We start from the raw sequence: 20,570 nt of genomic DNA on the forward strand, positions 1-20,570 counted from the left end.
CGCTATATCCACAGCCGACCCTCTGTCCAGGCTTCTACTCACCTCGCTATATCCACAGCCACCCCTCTGTCCAGGCTTCTACTCGCCTCACTATATCCACAGCCGACCCTCTGTCCAGGCTTCTACTCACTATCCACAGCCGCCCCTCTGTCCAGTCTTCTACTCACTATATCCACAGCCGACCCTCTGTCCAGGCTTCTACTCACCTCACTATCCACAGCCGCCCCTCTGTCCAGTCTTCTACGCATCTCCTCCTAAAACTTAATTGGGTTAGTCAAACAACTTCTGTCCTTGGTAACCCCATGCCTGTTGTCACTTATGATGTCATTTAGGGCTACTGAGAACTGGTTTGGTTGGATTTTTCCAGCATTCAAATATATGCTGGTTTGTCTAAAGATATTTTTTCTATCAGCTTCTCTGTGATTGGTTGCTATGGGCAAGAAGAACCGTTTTCTTTTAGAAATCTGACCCGGGGACCACCATGTCAGTTTTCTGGCTTTAAAGTCACAAACCTCATGTGTGCGACTTTTTTTACTTTATTGCACGAAACTCTATGGCTAAGTGGCGTGTCTATGTCTCCCTTGCCACTTTTCCCAAAATATATCTTCTTTTACCCCAGTTTTCTGGCCTAAAAAGACTCAAAGCTGCTGTAGATTTAGTTCTCGGCACATGAACTGCCAGGGGCTGCACCTAATTTATGCCTCATTATGAATTCGGCACAACCTCCAGCCGTGCAGGGGATACCATAGACTAGCATAAAACTCCAGTCTGTGTTTTATTGTTTACTGTGATGTGAAGCAGAAAACCCCACATACAATAATGGGCAGTATGGGCGTCTTCCAGTAGACAGAAGTTCTGCTTGATAAAAAAGCTAATCCACGGTTGAATTATTGCAACAAATTCTTATAATTTATTTTTCTAGATGTATTGCATCCATCTAAATGGAGCCTTATCAGAGAAGTTGTATAAAAAGGTCTTCTGTATTACGGTATTTGCTTCCTCCCTGATGTTTTTTTTTAGATCTTGTCTCAAAAAAAAGAATCATTGCTCACCTCTATCAATTCCATGACGCTCTGACACTACTCCGCCCCCTACACTCTTCACGTCCTATCTGGCTTAGCACGCCAGGAAAGGCCCACTCAACCAATCACTGGCTGTGGCAGGTCGCTGTTAAAACCAGTGATTAGCTGATTGAACCTTTGTTGTCATTTCCTGCATCAAGCCGGGAGAGGAATTGGAGAGCAGAGAGAACCAGACCAGCCGGGGGATCAGTGGTGATGAGTAATGCTTCTTAATAGTTTCTGGGATTTTTTTTTTTTTTTCATCTCCCTGTAAAACCCCCATTAAATGGGTTGTCTATTTAAAAAAAATAAAAAGTTGCAAAAATCACATTGCTAGCCCAACAAATGACAGCATTAGGCCATTGGTGGTATCCTGGCCTGGATTCCTGCTGGCAGCAGAAGCGCACGGCGTCTGTGGTTGCTATGACGCCGTGCGCTTCATGCCGCCGCTGCACTACAGTAATACACTGGTATGATCTATACAAGTGTATTACTGTAGTGCAGCGGCGGCATGAAGCGCACGGCGTCATAGCAACCAATGGCGCCGTGCGCTCCTGCTGTCAGCAGGAATCCAGGCCGGCCTAATAGTCATGCTAATAACTGCTAAATGGTGCGGCCAAATACTCCAGGTAAGTAATCCAGTCATTCAGAAACTGTACCCTCAAGTTCTTTCATAAAATTTCATTATTTAAAGTGCAAATACCATTTATTGTGAAAAATATGTAATAACATGGGAAACCTGGAAAAATACATTTAATCTGTCAGATTAGGGATATGTTGTTTGAAATGTATTCAAAAAGAAAATGTATGGCATGTGGAGGCCTTTGTAAGACCACAATAGGGGCAGTTAGTCTTTCAGAGGGTTCACTGTATGGCGCTGTATAAGAAAAATACATAATTCTTTACATTCCGCCCGTGGACCTATACTTCAAATAGCATTATTATTATTTATTTTACATGTGTTATTTCCATTACAGTCGTGATCTTTATAACTTTATACTACAAGAATAAGTGTCTCAGCTTTCCGATTTAAAAAATACTTTATCCTTTGAATGTATTTCTATTAAAATAACCATAATTTGCTATACTTTTGGTCTTTTATATTTGTAATGGTACAGCTTCCCTAATGTAATGCCAGCCATGGGAGGCATAAAGTTGGCATTGAGATTTAGTGCCAAACTACAATATATGTACTGAATGGAAACGTGCCATCTCTGATTATTATTATTTTTTAGGTATATTTTTTTTAATGATTTTATACCAAATTTACATTGGATTGTGGGAAGTAAGGAATGCAAGATGGAAATGAAACCATATTGTAGTGAAATTCACATGTGCGTGACCCGATTGATGAGAGGTTATCTAATCTTCTGGATTATTTGTCGATGTTACAGAGCTAAGCTCCCTTGTAAGGTTGGAGCACCTTGAGGAAGAAAGCACAAACTAAAGCGTTGGCCCCAAATCTGATGCTTTTGTGAAACACATCAGTCAACAGTTACTTAAAGGGGTATTCCACTTTGCATTAACATCCAATAAAATAATAATTTATGAAGGTAGCTGTAAGTTTGTAATATATTTATTCAAATTCCTTTATTAATCCTATCTCCTGTTCTGGGCTGTGGTCACATGACCATGTCCATGCAGCTCTAATTTCCTGTGATGTTATGTCCATGGGCGGGGCAGTGATAGGGGAATGTCAATGTAACTAGCTGGGTGGGTAGAGCTATAAAATAGCTAGGGGTTCTTAGGGGCAGTGATAGGGGAGAGTCTATGTAATTAGCTGGATGGGAGGGGCTATAAACTAGCTGGGTGTTAGGGGCAGTGATAGGGTAGTGCCTATATAACTAGCTGGTGGGAGGAGCTATAAACTAGCTGGGCGTTAGGGGCAGTGATATGGGAGTATCTATAGCTGGGTGGGAGGAGCTATAAACTAGCTGGGCGTTAGGGGCAGTGATAGGGTAGTGCCTATATAACTAGCTGGGTGGGAGGAGCTATAAACTAGCTGGGCGTTAGGGGCAGTGATAGGGGAGTGTCTATATCTGGGTGGGAGGAGCTATAAACTAGCTGGGCGTTAGGGGCAGTGATACGGTAGGGTCTGTTAAAAACCATAGTAATGTTGAAAGACCCGTTTAAGTTATTTAAGCCTAGAAATTGGTGTAGAATGTGTAATAAAAATGTGATTTTTGGTGCATAATGTTGAATCAGGTTTTAGACCTATTGAATAGTCCACTATGGCTCGCTTAACAAGGGGGCATGGTTTTCTGAGAAAGGGGCGTGCTGATGGTAAAAGGGCATGGGGTAAGATGTGACTGCATGCACCAAAATTTTGTGCCAAAATCTGGTGGTCTCAGTATCTAGCCATGAACCAAATTGATCATCCATCTTGAGCCAATGTGATAAGCTAGGCGCGTGTTTAGCTAGTCTGACCTGTCACCACTATGCTGTATGTATTTGCGGCAGGATTAGCACATATTGCCATTCTGTCTGTTAAATATAGTCTGGAATATCAGACTCCTTGGGATATTAGGTGCGGAATGAATAGCTAGCCCTAGCCCTCTGCACTTTACAGGGTCAGGCAGTGAAAACGTCATCACGCTTGGCCCTGTCAAAGTTCAGAGGGCGAGGCAGTTGCAGAGAGAGCGGAGCCTCTAGGTGTAATGACAACGCCCCCGTTGCTCCTAGAGGCTTATTTGCATATATTAAAACATCATTTTTCTCAGTAATGCGGGCACATATGAACATGGGACCAACACAGATGCCTTCAGCTGCCAAGTGCACATATAACAGGTCAGCCAGGTTCATAAGTACAAAACTGCTGACAGATGCAGTCGAACCATTTCCGCCGTCCTCGCACTCCACTCCTGTTTACTGGATATGAATGTATACACAAATCCTAGATTTAGTTTGTGCAATTTTTCGTTTTTTTATTTATTTTTTTATTAAAGCCTAAGTGTTGGTAATTAGTCAAAATACTTTTATTTTAATTGGCAGCAAATCGTGTAGTAACGACTTTAATCTTTTTTGGTGCCAGTTGGGCTTGTCTGGGTTTTCCTGTAAACACAGCTGTACTTGGGATAAGGTGGCTGCAGGGGATGCGAGGACGAAGGGCGCTAATTACAGCTGCTAATTTTATCTCCTCTGCGCTGTAACCCCTCGTCTTCCAGGAGCGCAACATGGAAAGTATTTGCCATAGGGGGTTGGTGTTCTCGTTTGGCATCAAGTCATTATCCTATATCAGAGGTGCAAAAATGAAATTCGGTGCAGCAAATTCAGTTTTTGTTTTACTGCAGGTAGAAATCCTTTTTAAGTGTTTTCTCATAAAGACAACCGCTGTCCATATGCCCTATTGGGGTGCATTGAGGAGGAGCTGTCGCCTCTCATGACATGCATCCCCCACAATTCTGGAGCATCTCTTCTTATGACTGTTGTGCCATTCCCTTTTTATTCCTGCAGTTTGCAGTGAAGGTCCAACGAGATGTTCCCAGTGATGATGGGGGACGATTGGATAATGTCACACCCCCTATGATCATACTTTGCCCTGATCCACTTTAGCCCCTCACATCATGTTAAAAGAACATAGATAACAAATCTGTGGTGAACGTCTCAGATTTGTTGGTGTCATGTGGGGGTCTGATCTGATTTTGTAATCTGACCGCAGAAATATTTGGCCTTGACAGGGCTCCAGACTTAAAAAAAAAAAATATCAAGGAGCCATTAGCTCCTAACCTAAAAAATTTAGGAGCCAAATTTAAAATGCATATAATTACGGTATAATAAAAATTTTTAATAAACACGTCTTACCTAGGGTTGTCACGATACCAAAATTTTGACTATTTCGATACCATAAAAAAGTATTGCGATACTCGATACCACGTGAAAAAAATAAAATGCCAAAAAAGCCGCGTGCATTTCAGATTTTATGGAGCGTCTGGACCATAATAGAACAGTCCTAACCTAATTTTTGTCGAGGCAAGGTGACACAAAAATGGCAAATTGCACGTTTTTGTTTTTTTTTGTTATGGCGTTCACTGCATAGGAGATATTTTAATAGTTTGCACTTTTTCGGGCGCGGCAATATGTAATTTTTTTATTGTTTATATATTTTATATGTAAAATTGGGTAAGGGAGTGATTTTAACTTAATATTTTGGTGTTTGTTTTTTTTAACTTTTTTATTAAATTTTTATTTTTTACTTTTTATTTAATAACCATTTCCCCCTTTTGAGGCTAGAACCTGGGATCTTTCATCCCTTGTCCTATTCACCCTAATAGAGCTCTATCAGGGTGAATAGGATCTTACACTCTCCCCGCTGCTCTGTGCACTGCAGGGAGCCGACTATGGCAGCCAGGGCTTCAGTAGCGTCCTGGCTGCCATGGTAACCGATCGGAGCCCCAGGAATACACTGCTGGGGCTCCGATCGGAACTGCCACCAATGATTATAATACTTGGGGGTTCGGGGCGCACTGCGCCACCAATGATTCTACTTTATAATACTTGGGGGGGGGGGGGGTTGTCGCCATGTGGAGCCCTGCTTGAGGTGTAAACCCGTCAACACGTGATCACCCTTCTTATGACTGGCTCCTTAGCAGGCCACGCGGCACAGTCTCTGGCCATTCCTCCCTGTGAGGATAGATATGTAGACTGCTTATTGCCTTGTCACTGACACCAGGAGATGTATGTCACATATTGAAAACTTGCACTGACCTATGGGTGTAATGATCCTGAAAGAAAAGGATCCTCAGCATCCAATCAATAAAATCCACGATTTCATCTCTTTATAATGTACAGTAGCAGAATTCCAACTAGTTTCAGATTATTCGAAACGTGTTGGAATTTTGCTACTGTACTGCTGTACATTTTAAAGAGATGAAATAAAGAATCATGGATTTTATTGATTGGATGTCGAGGATCCTTTGCTTTCTTGTTTGGACAGTTTTCTTCGCGTAACACCTTACAGGAGCACGTAGAAGACACAGAGAATTTGTCATGGAGCCTCTACTGTGGGGTTCGGTATCAATTTGCCTACATGTAACAATCCTACACTGGAACACAACTTGTCAAATCTTATTGTACAGGTGATTATGGGATTTTTTAAAACGTTATCAAATTATCATTTGTATAAACAATAAAAAAAAACTAAATATATACGTACAGTCACCTGTTAAATCCCCTACAGCTCCAGGCCTGCCTAGCTGAAGATATCACCATGTATGCGGGTCACGTGGGGAAGGTGATTCCATTCAATCTGATTGCAGGGCCTGAGATGCTATGATGGATGACTTGCTCATACTTGGAATTCCTAGGACTGCTAATTGATGGTCTGCATGCTGGAACAAATTTAGACCTCTGCTCTTGGCCGTGCCAGGAATTATGGCAGAGTGCTTTCCCTTTTGTCTGTTCTTGTGACTAGATGTCATGATATGTTTGTTTAGTCTTAAGATGCCCATTTGTCCGGAGACGTTTTAAATATTTAAGACAGCGACCACATTGTGAGCATTAGTGGAGACTCGGCGTCTGATATAAATGCTACTCTGCTGCACCACGCTGTTTGCTAGGAGCCGCTCTTCTTCATGGAAGATCCAGTAAACTTCTCTATAGGTCATGTAGCTCTAGATCTAGTCGACTGTCCTAAATATATCTTGATCAATATTATGTCCACCATACTATCTCTGTAGGACGTTTTTGAGAGGGTTTGCCTGCTTAAGGTGTCCAGAAACATAAAATTGTCTAATTTGCCGATTGTACTATTTTGTGTGTGGAGGTGTGCGGATTCTCTCCCAACAGACAAAGAAGGCTCGGGCATGCTGAATTTCCACACTCTATCCTCTTTTCCTGAAGGAGGATAAACTACTGCCCGAGCTGCCATACCCATTAGATTATCCACGTTACAGCATAGAGAGAAGTTACTTCTCACAAAGTGCTTACATGTACTGCGCTGGTGTGGCATGGGCTCAGGAGCTGAGCCAGCTGTAATACACACCCAGGTTCTTGCTGTACTTGTCGAGATTGCAGCTAGCTCAGATCACGACCATCATCCCTTAAATGGAAGTTTTCCCCAAGATTCTGGACTATTATTTGCAATAATACATGGTGGTAGAGTACAGTAGTGGTGCACATAAGGAGTCCAGAATACCACTTTTTATTTTCCTACCCCCCATGTTCCCCACTGTCGGCACTTAAAGCTGCTCTGAAATACACAGTCAGGACTGCTGTGCTAACATAGAGGACTCATGTTCCCATGCACAGCAGTCCTGACAATGTACTGTATTTCAGCACAGCTATAAAGAGTAGCACTCTGGACTCCTTATCTGCAATACTGCTCATGTGGTAGAGCAGGTAATACTACAAGATCGTGGTGACAGATTCCCTTTTAAATGCTGCAGTCAATAGCAACCCTAGCATTTTAGCTCTTTACAGAGGGAGGGGTCTCCTGCAGGGCGATCGCAGGATCTGATGGTGGCCATAGCAATTGGAGGTCCACCATACCCCACATGAAAGATTTGACCAAATTGAAACGGGCGTGTGTATGTTTGTTGGGTGATCATGGACTAGTTTACATCGGAGACCAGCATTCATATGATCTTCGCACCGTATAAACGGTCCTCCGGATTTGTCCTTGCCAGTTTCTTTTGTTTCCTCTGGAGATGGGAGACATCAGAGACCTCTAAATATATATCCAGTCGAAAATGAAAATGTCTCATTGCTCCAGAATCAACATTTGTAGGAAATGTGACTCCAAAATACGGCAGTGTTTCCTCAGGACCTGTCAACGTCTCTTCATACAAATACCAAGAGATGTGTGTCCAATATTATATTTCATGTGACTGCAAGCTGCTGTGATTACATCATGGTTCTTCAGCTCCTCTCCCCTATCCTTCACCTCTCGGACATCAGTGTGAGTGTGCTACCATGGTCACACCACTTTTGCTTCCTGTTGGGTGCACCGATACTGGGACAGGGAGAGCTAAGCAGTGATATGATTCAGGAGGGAAGTACCGAGATGTTCCTCATTATGATGTCTACAGAAATCAATACATCTCAAAGCCAGAAATGGAATTTGTTCTATCGCTGGAAATCCCCACCTCCTTGCTGCATTGAAATAAGACATTCATAATTGATACGTCCTTGCATGCACCAAAATGCTATACTGTGCCGAGACGTGACTTGTTTAGCTCATTGCTCCATTAGTGGATAGATTTGCCGGCGGTTTCCTGCACACAGCATTATACAGATTAGACGAGTGGTTAATATGTTTATGATAGCTGAAGGAGACTTCTGGCTCCGCTATGGTATTTCTGCATGTTCTAGCCCTAGATTTTGTGCTATGCAGTAACTTGGAGTGAGAAGTTTTTGGTTATACTGTACGGTCTCCAGCTTTGTGTAGCTCTCCAATTTCCATAATGTCATGAGCCGCTTCATTTCCATTTGTATTATCGCTTCCTGGTGTATGTTCCATGGAGGATCTTCTAATGCAAATCTTCGCTGAGCTCTTGGCCAGCGCTGTGTATGGTCATGTTCCACACCCAGCTCGTCTCATCCTAGGCCTCCCAGCCAACTGGCTCAGAATTCCCTTGTTTTTTTGGACACAATTTCTTCCCAGAAATAATCTAATCTCACAACTATGTTTGACATCTGGCTTTTGCTAAACTCATAATTTAGACTTGGGGTGTGAACGTCACTATGGGATTTTCCTTCACTTTTTGATTGAGCTGTAGGAATTGCAATTTTACTTAGAGTTTTACTGTATGTTACTGTATGTTTTTACTTGGAGATTTTTTTTTTTTTGGTGTCCTTTAATTTTCAAGAAAGTTCTGGTAGCATGACAGATGTTTATAACCATTAATGAAAGGTTGACTTGATGCACAATCGTGCTAACTTTTCCATCAAGTATGCACCAGGTTTGCCTGCTGATTCTTGTAAATCTGCTTGTGGAATGGGTGTGAGAGTTATTGGATTTGTAAGCAAAAGAAAGGACCGATCTACTCACGCTTGTGTACACTGATTAGCCATAACCATGGCATCTCGTAACAATGGCGCCTGTCAAGGGGTGGGAGATATTAGGAAGTAATTGAGCAGTCTGTTCTTGATGTGTTGAAAGCTGGAGTCAGACCCACAACCAGCCAGATATATCCTCTAAAACTGTGTTCCTCAACTCCAGTCCTCAGGGGCCAACAGGCGGTTATGATTTGAGAATATCCCACTGAATCAATACCTGTGGTAAGTCCTGATGCATTGACACTTATAATATCACCTGCTCAATACTAAGGAAATCCTGAAAACGTGACCGACGGGTGGGTCCTGAGGATTGGAGTTGAGGAACACTGCTCTAAAAACATTACAGAGCAACTTTCCATACTGGTTTAAGAAGGTGAACATAGCCAGTCTTTAGGAGACAGCTTCTTTAACAGCAAATGGGTAACCCTTGAGGTATGCTAACAGATTTCTGCAGCCAATTACCAAAACTAACTTAATGAGAAATGGCATAAAATTCTTTTTGACCATAAAAGGCTTCTGATTCAACATCCCATGTTTCTGATTACACCTGGATATGGCCATGCTGGGTATGCCAAACATTGCCTTGTCTCCATACACATGAGAGAACTGTAGACCAGAATGCATCCAGGTAGTTGTCCATGGGATCATTCTTATGAACTGGCCAACCAGCAGTACAGCAGGCTAAAGTGGCCAATCGCGGAGCCAGTGTAGAAGTAAAAACCCACACTGGGCTTGATCAAAATGGCAAAAGATCGGCCGAATTTTGCAGATCACGCCACAGTGTCATTTTTGGTTGACTACGGCCAACATTTTCCAGCAGAACAGAGCACAATTTTGGCATAAGGCATACATCTTTCATTAGCCATTGTGGATCATCTTGTTCTCCTTAAATTTTTATACTTTTGGCTGAAATGCCCAGCTTTGCCCATTTTGACCGGATTTTCTACTCTTATGTAGGGGCTTTCCTACATCGACAATAACCTTGCAGTGCATGGAGACCTTGCTTAGGCAGAATACCTTTTTCCCTCCTATAATATTTTCATACATGCCTAAATATTATAACTAGTAAGTTCTAACAGGTAACTGACAAAACCTTTCATACTTCCATAAACTTAAAAATCCCAGTAGTAATTATATTCATGGGTGGTGCAGCAATTTTACTGTTAATTATGGCACGCCAGGTCTACTCAGTGTAATGTTCATGATCTCGGCTCTACAAGAATGATGGGTTGTAAAAATAACTTAAGAACTGATGGTATTCAGAGATCTTCAGCACATGGTTGGATATTCTCACACTTGGGAGGTAATTAACTTTAGAGGACTGACCTCCAACCCTCCATTTGTTTACTTCTAAAGATGGCTGCACATATAGTAGGTTTAAAAATAAAATAAAATAAATAATCTTGTCCATCTGTTCTTACTTATTGTTGGAAGTGAATGAGATCTGCAGAGCCAGAAAAGGTAATTAGCACCTACTGTGAACGCAACTTCTAAAACGAAGACCTTCTACGGCTGTAAGTAGAGTGTGAAAATAGTAAAGCAATGTAGGTGTCAAATTTTGATTAGTTTCAAATCTTTTAATTACCATTGACTTTAGTTAATCAGAAATGTTTCTGGTAGTTTAAAACCAGATAGCGCACATTTTGTTTTTCATCTGTTTTTTATTTTCGGATTACAGACTTTTTTTAAATTCTATTTCCTGAACATGATTATGGGGGCGACCATCTTGCCCGAGCTGTTTTAACAGCATTTAGAAAGCATTAAGAAAATTGCTTTACGGCACCCCCAAGGGCCATAGACACAGTGGTCAGGAGGGGCTCAGTATAGACTTATGGAATGCCTGTTATAGGCTTCCGTGGTGCATACCATCATAGAATTCCATTATGGTCCGTGGTAACGGAATCCATTTTGGAATCCTTAGATAACCCGAACGCCGAACTTGAAAATCGCAAGTTCGCTCAACACTAGTCATTACCTTTTTTTTATTTTTTTTCAGCTGACCAAATTGGTGTGGTTAGTTGAACGTAGAAATGTCTCTGCCAAGTTCAGAATATCAGCAGGAGTCCCTGTCATTATCACAACCTTGAATCGCTCCCGGGTCACCTTGCAGCTGTTGCATGGCATGTGTAGAACAGTCTGCGTTTTTTCATTTATCCGCCACAGTGGACAGGTGTTCACCAGGAGTAGTTCCAACTGGCACAGAAATCCTGGGAAAATGTAGGCACCACTTAATTGGCTGTAAATGCTTAGCAATTCTTGAGAACCAGGATATGTGAGGCTGGACAAGGCAAGATTTAGCTACATGTTCTTTCAGTGGACTTAAAGAGGAACTAAAGCCAGAACACAAACTCAAAGAAAAACAACAACAAAACATACCATAATATCCGTAATTATCTTTTTGGGGGAAAGCTGGCTGACATGACGGCCATTACATATCTCACATGGCTTCTTATCGAACTAGGCTACTTTCACATCTGTGGCCAGCTGTTCCCGGCCTGACAAAAACCCACTGCATGCAGAGTTTTTTTTTCTTTTTTTTTTTTTTTTCTGGCCGATTCTCTGCATATTTGCCAGGTAGCAGCCGGATCTCTGCCAGAACCCATTATAATCAAGGGGTTCTGGCGGGCAGTGCTTTTGTTCTTTGCCAGAATATCTTGCCGGAGATCTTTGCCTCAGATGTGAAACTAGCCTTATAGAGAATCGGGAGGATATATCATTGCACAACCTTAATACGGAAATCGATAAGTCCAGGTTCATATGTTGTTGCTGCCACGTGTGGCTAAAGCCCTGCTCATCCATTGCGGCCAGTGACTATAATTTTTTGGGTAAGGCTACATTCACACTGCTATATCCGTTTTGCGTTCTGCAGATCGCGGAGCCACAAAATTCAGATACTGGCTGCGTGCTTCCTGCACTTTCCACTGGCCCCATTGTCAAAAAAAAAATACATATTCTTGTCCACAAAATGGACAAGAACAGGACCTGTTCTATAATTTGGGGCACTGATGTGACCCGTGTGCTGTCTTTTTTTTTTTTTTTTTTTTTTTTTATGGCGTCTCTTGGAAAAAGAATGTGTCTGTGTGCGATCCGCAAAAAATGCTGCTCAGATTTGGAGCATAAATACGATTGTGTGGATGAGGCCTAAAATGCTGTTGTCACCTTCAGTATTGCCACCATGGGTAGGTAGGGTTTTTCCACATGCAGTAGCTATGGCATGTAAACCAGCCTAAGGCCGCGTCCACATTAACGTGACCTTTTCATGTCCATGAAAGAAGTGTCCTTGCTTCATCTGTGAGGGGTCCGTGTGTCTGTTTTTAGCTTCCATGTGTCATCCGTAATCCACAAACATTGCTCAACTGAAAATAAATTTTCAGAGCATCTCCTATTAGTGTTCGGATGCGGAAAAAACGGATGCACGACAGATGCCATCCGTGTTGTGTCCCTGATTTTCACGGACCCATAAACTTCAATGGGCATGTTTGGTCCACATCACAGACCAAAGTAGGGCATGTATCCAGGATAATTTTTTTTTTTACTGGCCCACGGTCAGTTAATTAAATACTGAAGTGTGAACAGACACATTTACATCAATGGGTATGTGTGCTGTCCTAAAGGTGGCCTCGGCTGTTTCCCCATTACATCTGTTCCAAGAAAAGCTGGGTGGATATCAGCTAATCAGACCTACAAAGTTGTACTAATTACATATTTGCATTTGATGATCTGGAATAGGGGTATGCAGACTTCTGCTGGACAAGTATGAATCGGGATGAGTCCACCACAGCATGTGACATTCAGCTCTGTCGGCCCTTGCTATCAATAAATGCCGGCTAAGCCGCTCTCCTGGAGCTGATGAGTGGTAACTGGATGATACGGAGCGCAGACCAAGCACATACTTGTGGCTGGAGGACGGAGGCCGATAATGAGCCTGAAGACTGGAACCAGTGATCTGAGCTGTACAAACCTCAGATGAGTTCCACAACCTCTGTGTGGTCCTGGTCAACTGTCTGACTATTGTGCTGTGTTATCTTTCCCCTGGTCCTAGTCATCGGAGCCAATACATTCTAATACTGTACGGAGCGCTCGCTCCGTACAGTATGGAAGCGAAGTTTTATGCGAATCAACTTCGGATGTTTCATCCCTAGTTAGAATGCATACCAACCAGCCAACAGAGCGGTCAAATATATACTCCCTGTGGAAGATCGGGCCCTGAGAACTGATTTTGTGGTTCTGTGGAGCCGGTTGGAGGTTATTGTTATATTAGGGAGACAATTCTGTTTTCTTTCATTGCCTTCACTTCAATGTTGCGATATTTAGTCCTGTAAAATGCGGGGTATTTATTATTTTTTTTAACAAAAGCCCAACAGATCTCATGGTCAGCGAGGTCCACCCGGTGCCATTTGTTACTGTCATTTGACAGCTCTGGTGCTGAACAGTTATTCTTATTGTTCTGCTTTTATAACCGCAAAACACAAATTGAGGTGCTGGTGTGAACCCACCCTTAAAGAGGTATTCCAGGATTTTAGTACAGGTGACCCCCATCCTCAGGATAGCCCATCAACATCCGATCAGTGTGGGATTGGACACCCTGCCGATCGATTATTTTTTTTCCCCCGTAGTAGATCCTTCCATTGTGTAGAGGACAGAGCTGTGTCCTTCTGGCTGAGACTTCAAGCTTCTCTAGAACAGCTGATTGGCGGAGGTGTCCGGTGTCAGCCCCCCCCCCCCCTCCCCCCCACTCCTCAGATTTTAACATCCTCTCTTTAGGACACACCAAAAATATTAAAATCCTGGATTACACTTTTAATTCAAAAGGAAGCACAGAAATCTCAGCAGCACCCTGTAGGCACCAAGATTTACACGAATACAGAATATTTGAAATATTTTACATTGTATTACTGCTTTATAGCCTACATGTTTTATATAGTTCCCATATTTGCCTTTCTCTTCCACTAGGGGATGCTCCGTACATGGCTCCCATTTCTGAACGTGGCCACATACAGAGCAGTGGCACTTGGGGGGGCAGGTAATGGTACCCATAACTAAGGGCAGCATAACCATGTCAAGTATTAGACGCTCCAAACTATGCTGCGGGTTTATAAGAAATCTAATTGTAACTGTAGGGTGGAATATGGTGGTATTGGTGAAGATGGGAATGTTCCCCACAATGTTCCACTCACTGTCACTAATTCCCCTTTTTTTGAGGTCACGGGTCCCAGAACCTCTAAGTATATGCCAATCACTAGTACCAGGTTGCTATGTTGAGCAGCGAGAAGTAATGTGATTGACAAGTGGAATTGATGGAGCCCCATGAGAAGTGACATTTTTGTCACACCGCCACGCGTTTGACTGCGGACTTTGCCGTAATTGATGTATAGAAGGCACTCGGCTGTTGAACAGCTTGGTAAATCTGCTCTAGACCAATTATACGGATCGCTATGTTGCAGGCAGTTCTGTGAAATGCCACCGGGTACCATAGGTGGAACTAAACGCATCGGCTCACTGGGGGGTGTTCACCAAGAAACCCGATGATGTCAGAGGTCTGTGTGTGACCTTTTCTGTGAATGTGATTTCCACAGTGTTGGAGAAACTTCAGACATGGTGGATTTTGGAAAGGCTGGATAATCGCCTACCATCTGAATGGTAATCTGATCAGGACAATACAATGAGGGATGCTATAATGCATTTATACGTTTCCTGCTCATGTATGAAACATCAGAAAAATGGTGTCTGAAACATGTGCCATACTCATTGAGCACGGACAGCTGGGACTCCATACTGCGGCATGTGCATCATGTAGTAACACCACTTATGTACGGGCAACAAACAAATGGCATCCATTTATGACTGGAAAGCACAGCTGTACATTGAGCTCTGGTTTCCTTAAAGGGGTTCTCCGGGAATAGTGCGTTTTCTGTAAGTGGCCATAGCCTGTCTCTCTAAATGAAAGATTCATACTTGCCTGCTTCCCTTTGCCCTGGTCCTCCATGCTGTCTCCACTGTGTCCATGTTCCCGTCCTTGAAGTGTTGACATCTGGTACAGCATGGGCATGGTCACACACACTGCTGCAGCCAATGACCGGCTTCAGCGGAGTCATGGTCACAAGCAGTACGTCCCCACTGAAGCCAGTCATGTGACCATCCATGCTGTGCCAGATGTCAACACTTCAGGGACTGGAACATGGAGACAGCACGGAGGAGCAGGTAAGTATGCATCTTCTGTTTAGAGAGACAGGCCGTCGGCACTTGCTAAAATCTCATTATTGAAAGAGGAGCTGTCGCCTCTCCTGACATGTCTGTTTTAGTAACTACTTGCATCCCCCTTGTAATAACAATTCTGGAACATCTATTTTATGAATTATCTTGTACCATTCCTTCAGTGGGTTCTCCAGAATTCTTATATTGATGGCCTATCCTATCTCCCAGCACCCAGTCGATCAGCTGTTCTGCAGTGTCTCCAGCCCCAGAAATGTCCACTGTGTAGTGGACAGAGCTGGCATGAGAGCAGCACTGTAATTACCAGCTATGCCCACTAGACAGTGGGTGGAGCTCTATAGTTCCGCTATTTCCGATGATATCCTATTGATAGGTCATCAGTATAAAAAAACTCCTTTTTAAGGCTACTTTCACACCGGCGTTTTGGCTTTCTGTTTGTGAGATCCGTTCAGGGCTCTCACCAGCGGTCCAAAACGGATCAGTTTTGCCCCTAATGCATTCTGAATGGAAAAGGATCCGCTCAGAATGCATCAGTTTGCCTCCGTTCCTCCTCCATTCCGCTCTGGAGGCGGACACCAAAACGCTGCCTGCAGCATTTTGATGCCACTTGATGAAACTGAGCCAAACGGATGCGTCCTGACACACAATGTAAGTCAACGGGGACGGATCCGTTTTCATCGGCACAATAGAAAACAGATCCGTCTCCCATTGACTTTCAATGGAGTTCATGACGGATCTGTCTTGGCAATGTTACAGATAATGCAAACGGATCCATTCATGACGGATGCGTGCGGTTGTATTATTGTAACTGATCCGTTTTTGCAGATCCATGACGGATCCGCCTAAAACGAGAGTGTGAAAGTAGCCTAAGTGTTTAAGCAAGTATAGTCAAAATCACATATTTGGTATTGTTAGATCTTATTCATATGTTGTAGATATGTTTTTTTCCCCAGCATTTTTGCAAACCAAAAAGTGTGAATAAGTCTTTAGGGATCACTTTGATAGATTTCCTCCACCTAAAAATTGCTTATTTACAAACTTCCACTGCTCCATTTTGTATCTGGTGTTCTTATTGAACATCTTTTAGACCCAGTATATGGGATTTGAAATATACCGTTTGGACGAGTACTATATAGGCGTTCTTTTTGGCTAATATTGAACATGCCTGTTAATTTCCTCCATTTCTCCTCTGTAAACCCCCCTCTTCTTAAACTTCCTCTGCTGGATACTGATAAATGAGCTGTTTCAGCCGCCTGGGTTCTGCACACCTTCATGCATTCATCAAGCTGAGTGGATGCACAATAAACCACACTCCACTACTTACACTGTTGTATAACCGTGTTAGTTCTGCAAAATCCGGTGGAAAATGCACCTCTTCACCTTTCTACTTCAAAGGCAGAAGAGTATCATGGCTCATTTAATCACAGCCACACACCAGCCTTAGGAACTGGGAGACGAACCAAAATTTAATTGTGAGTTGGGAAAGAATAGCACCATCGAAGGAGACAATGGCTCAGAGCGGCATATGGGGGGGTGTCGCGTACTCACACAAAGTATCCTGGGAGTGCGCAACTACCTTTTCTAACAAGCATAGTACACAAATGAATTGGGGCAATTCTCATTAAAAGGGTGCAATTTATCTGCTTTTACCTGATTGTCCTGTTGAGAGTTTACAGTTTCAGGAAAATCCCAGCTATAGAAGGTTTGGAAATATCTTGTAATAGGTGAGATTTTGCGGTTGGATGTACTATAGACTAATATTCTAAATGTTTTGTTCTTTTTCAGGAAATTTTACTACATTACCTTGCTGAGAGATCCTGTCTCGAGGTACCTTAGTGAGTGGAGGCATGTGCAACGAGGAGCCACCTGGAAGACTTCACTTCACATGTGCGATGGAAGAACACCAACACTAGAAGAACTACCATCCTGCTATGAAGGCACGGACTGGTCAGGGTGTACTTTGCAGGAGTTTATGGATTGTCCCTATAACTTGGCTAACAATCGCCAGGTTCGAATGTTGGCAGACCTCAGCCTTGTAGGATGTTATAATATGTCCTTTGTTACTGAGAAGAAGCGAGCTCAGCTTCTTCTGGAAAGCGCCAAAAAGAACTTGAAGGATATGGCCTTTTTTGGCCTTACAGAGTTCCAGAGAAAGACTCAGTATCTTTTTGAGCGAACTTTTAACCTGAAGTTCATAAGACCTTTCATGCAATACAACAACACTCGGGCAGGTGGAGTTGACTTGGACAATGGCACTATCCAAAGGATCGAGGAGCTTAATGATCTAGACATGCAACTATACGACTATGCAAAGGACCTGTTCCAACAGCGCTATCAATTCAAGAGGCAGGTAGAGCGAATGGAGCAACGAAAGAAGCATCGAGAAGAAAGACTTCTCCAGCGGTCCAACGAGGCTTTTGCCAAGGATGAGGCAGAGGACCATGTACGCTGGCCTACAGAAGACTACATGAGCCATATAATTGAGAAATGGTAGTTGGGCATGGACTTTTATACTACTGGATAAACTGGTTTCACATTTGTTATTCTGTATTGTGTAAAATACTGAACATTATGAATGACATCACTTTTTATTTAATGTTTGTAGCGCACAGCTCAAAGCTTCAGTAAGTGTTCTTCCTTCAGTAGGAGAACCTCTTATTTTAATGTGCGAATGTGACCGTACAATGTCAACAATGCTATATGTTTTATTCACCCTAGGGAGTCATTAAAGCATTGTTAACTTTTTTTTTTATTTTTTTTTATCTTGCTTCTCAAATTCTTAAGGGCAACTAATGAACTAATAACAGTGGTATGTTTAATAGCCAAAAACACATTCTTGCTTTTATAACCCTTAAGGAAACCCACATGTTGGCCAAAGACAGCAATTAGCAGTGAGGAAAATTTATTGTATGTGACTTATTTTTGTAAAGTTTCAGATGACAGAGGTCGACTTAAAACTGTCGTATGATATGGGTAACTGGATTTTAGAATTTTAATGTCCATCCCATCCCTGTCCCTAAAACACCATCTAATGAGGTTCTTGAATGTGTATGTCCCTTCATGTCCTAGACTGTATCTATGCAAAAGAGTAGGATAGAGGTCTACCCCTTCTCAATAAAGTATCTACCCCTTCTCAATAAAGTATCAGTCACGCTCTGTGGTAGAATACTCCATAGAATTCATTAAATTATGTCATTAACTGCTGTCTTTAGTGTGACCCATTTGGGAAGAGTGAGGATACCCTCCACACACAGATGATTTGCCATTCCCAACTAAATTTTGTAAGTTTGGCCAACATTCATCTTAATAATATTCCATAGTGAACTTTTAGATATTATTGAAATCCTCAAATTATTCAAGTCTTCCTTTCCTACACAGAACCAGGAAGACCTGGTACCACCAAAGCATAAAAACTAGGGGAGATCTCCGTGACCACAGGTGTTTTATCATTGTAAAACAGTAGATCTTGTACATGATGTATATATTAAAACATGCTTATATTCCTTGTAATAAAACATGGGTAGCGGGCAAGACGAACACGATCTAGTCCAGAAATGGTTGAAGTACTCTGAAAAAAATTCCACCTTAGAGCAAAATGTTCAGATGAAATTTACCTGTGAATTCATATAGCCATATATTATGTAATAAACACTGGATGACCTTCACTATTTTTGGGAAAATACTAGAAAATAATTTGGGGTAATATCATGGCTTTATGTCCTTAGGTCTTACTGGAAATGGATGTCGAGTTTTTTAATTTTATTTCTAATATGCCTTTTAGATATGTGTACATATGTCCAGGTACTCTAATTGCTCTACCAGATCCATTGATGATAGGTAATATACGTAGGTGATGGTTCCAAAGACTGTTAGGGCCATAAAGTAACCATCATACATCGAGAATAACTTGGGCTGCCTTTTGGGGATTATGTGGGCACTTAGATGTCCTTGACCTGTGTCTCAATGTGGACCATATAGTTTAGATCAGTGTTACTCAACTCCAGTCCTCAAGACCCACCTGCCGGTCATGATTTGAGAATAACCCACAGAATGAATGCCTGTGGTAAGTCCTGATGTATTAGCATGAATTCTATTACCTGCTCATTACTAAGGAAATCCTGAAAACATGTCCAGCAGGTGAGCCCTGAGGACTGGCGGTGAGGAACACTAGGTCTAGATCAATGCTTAGACCTGAGCATAATGGGTGTTTTGAACAAGACAATGATTGGGATCAAAAAGTGCAGGTTCCTGTGTAAACATGCCACCAATCAGCCCCACTTTTTGGTCCGAGATGGCCTGAATTTTCTGTAGTGGTCTGTCTCTTAGAATTAAGTGTCCATGCAAATTCGGGACTACTATGCACAACTATCAGTCAATGTACAGAACCTTCTACTGACTGCCATGTGCTGTACAAAAGTTGAAACCGGCACCATGTGACCAAAGTCAGAAACACTGCCATATTTTTCTTTCCTTTTATTTAATGAAATGGATGGTGTCCACAGTCCTTATTAAACATATCACTGTTCCTATATGAAGACTCAATAAGCTGTCTAGACTAGTCCTGTTTAAGGACACAGCCCCACTTAGTGGTGTGGGTTGGAAATGCAAGAAAAGCACTTAACGTTCATGGGAATTGTAATTGTGTGTGTGTATAGCATTTTATCGGCTGTGAGCGCCTAGAATCTGAGAAACGAAGATGGACTTTTGCTAACGTAACAGGTTTTTGCAATAAGAAGAATGGCATTTTAGTTTCTGTTCTCCTCCTAAGCAATGTGAGAGGGTTGCTCATTGTAATGCATTATAATTTATATTGATGAGCATGTCTGAATATTAAAGTCTGTTTCATTTGCCACAACTCCTGAAAGCCTTTTAGATGTTCACAAGCGGCAGATATTTTCTGCAGATGTCCCAACCGTCTTAACGGGGCTTGTAGAAATCCACCTTTCTTACTGTATCTCCTTCCCTTCCACCGTCTCGAATGTTCCATCCAGTACGTTTTAAAGTCATTTATATCACTGTCAATCACACTTGTCATGTTCCTTTTAATAAAAATGTATTGCATTATTCTGTTTATGTGCAAAGATTTCACAGTTGCGTACGTTTTACACACTGGAGTTCAGAGTTTGCATGCTTGGGTTGCATATCTGGAACTGGGGTATCTTAAAGAGGACCTTTCACTTGTATAAAGTATGTGAACTGAGTATGCTGCCATATAGAGCGGCGCCCGAGGATCTCACTGCACTTACTACTATCCCCGGGCGCCGCTCCGTTCTCCCGTTATAGGCTCCGGTACCTTTTGCT

The 20,570-nt window shown here is 42.3% G+C and overlaps 1 protein-coding gene across 1 annotated transcript in view; it reads left to right on the forward strand.

Moving 5' to 3' along the window:
• The window catches only part of HS6ST1 (heparan sulfate 6-O-sulfotransferase 1), a 93,934-nt gene extending 73,607 nt beyond the window's left edge, over window positions 1–20,327 (forward strand). The window contains exon 2 of the mRNA XM_040427586.1: window positions 17,055–20,327. Within this exon, the coding sequence (XP_040283520.1) occupies window positions 17,055–17,763 (709 nt within the window). The 3' untranslated portion in view covers window positions 17,764–20,327. The remainder of the gene's footprint in view (window positions 1–17,054) is intronic.
• The last annotated feature ends 243 nt before the right edge of the window (window positions 20,328–20,570 follow it).

Source organism: Bufo bufo, chromosome 4 (assembly GCF_905171765.1).
Source record: "Bufo bufo chromosome 4, aBufBuf1.1, whole genome shotgun sequence".
In the NCBI taxonomy this organism is placed as follows: Eukaryota; Metazoa; Chordata; class Amphibia; order Anura; family Bufonidae; genus Bufo; species Bufo bufo.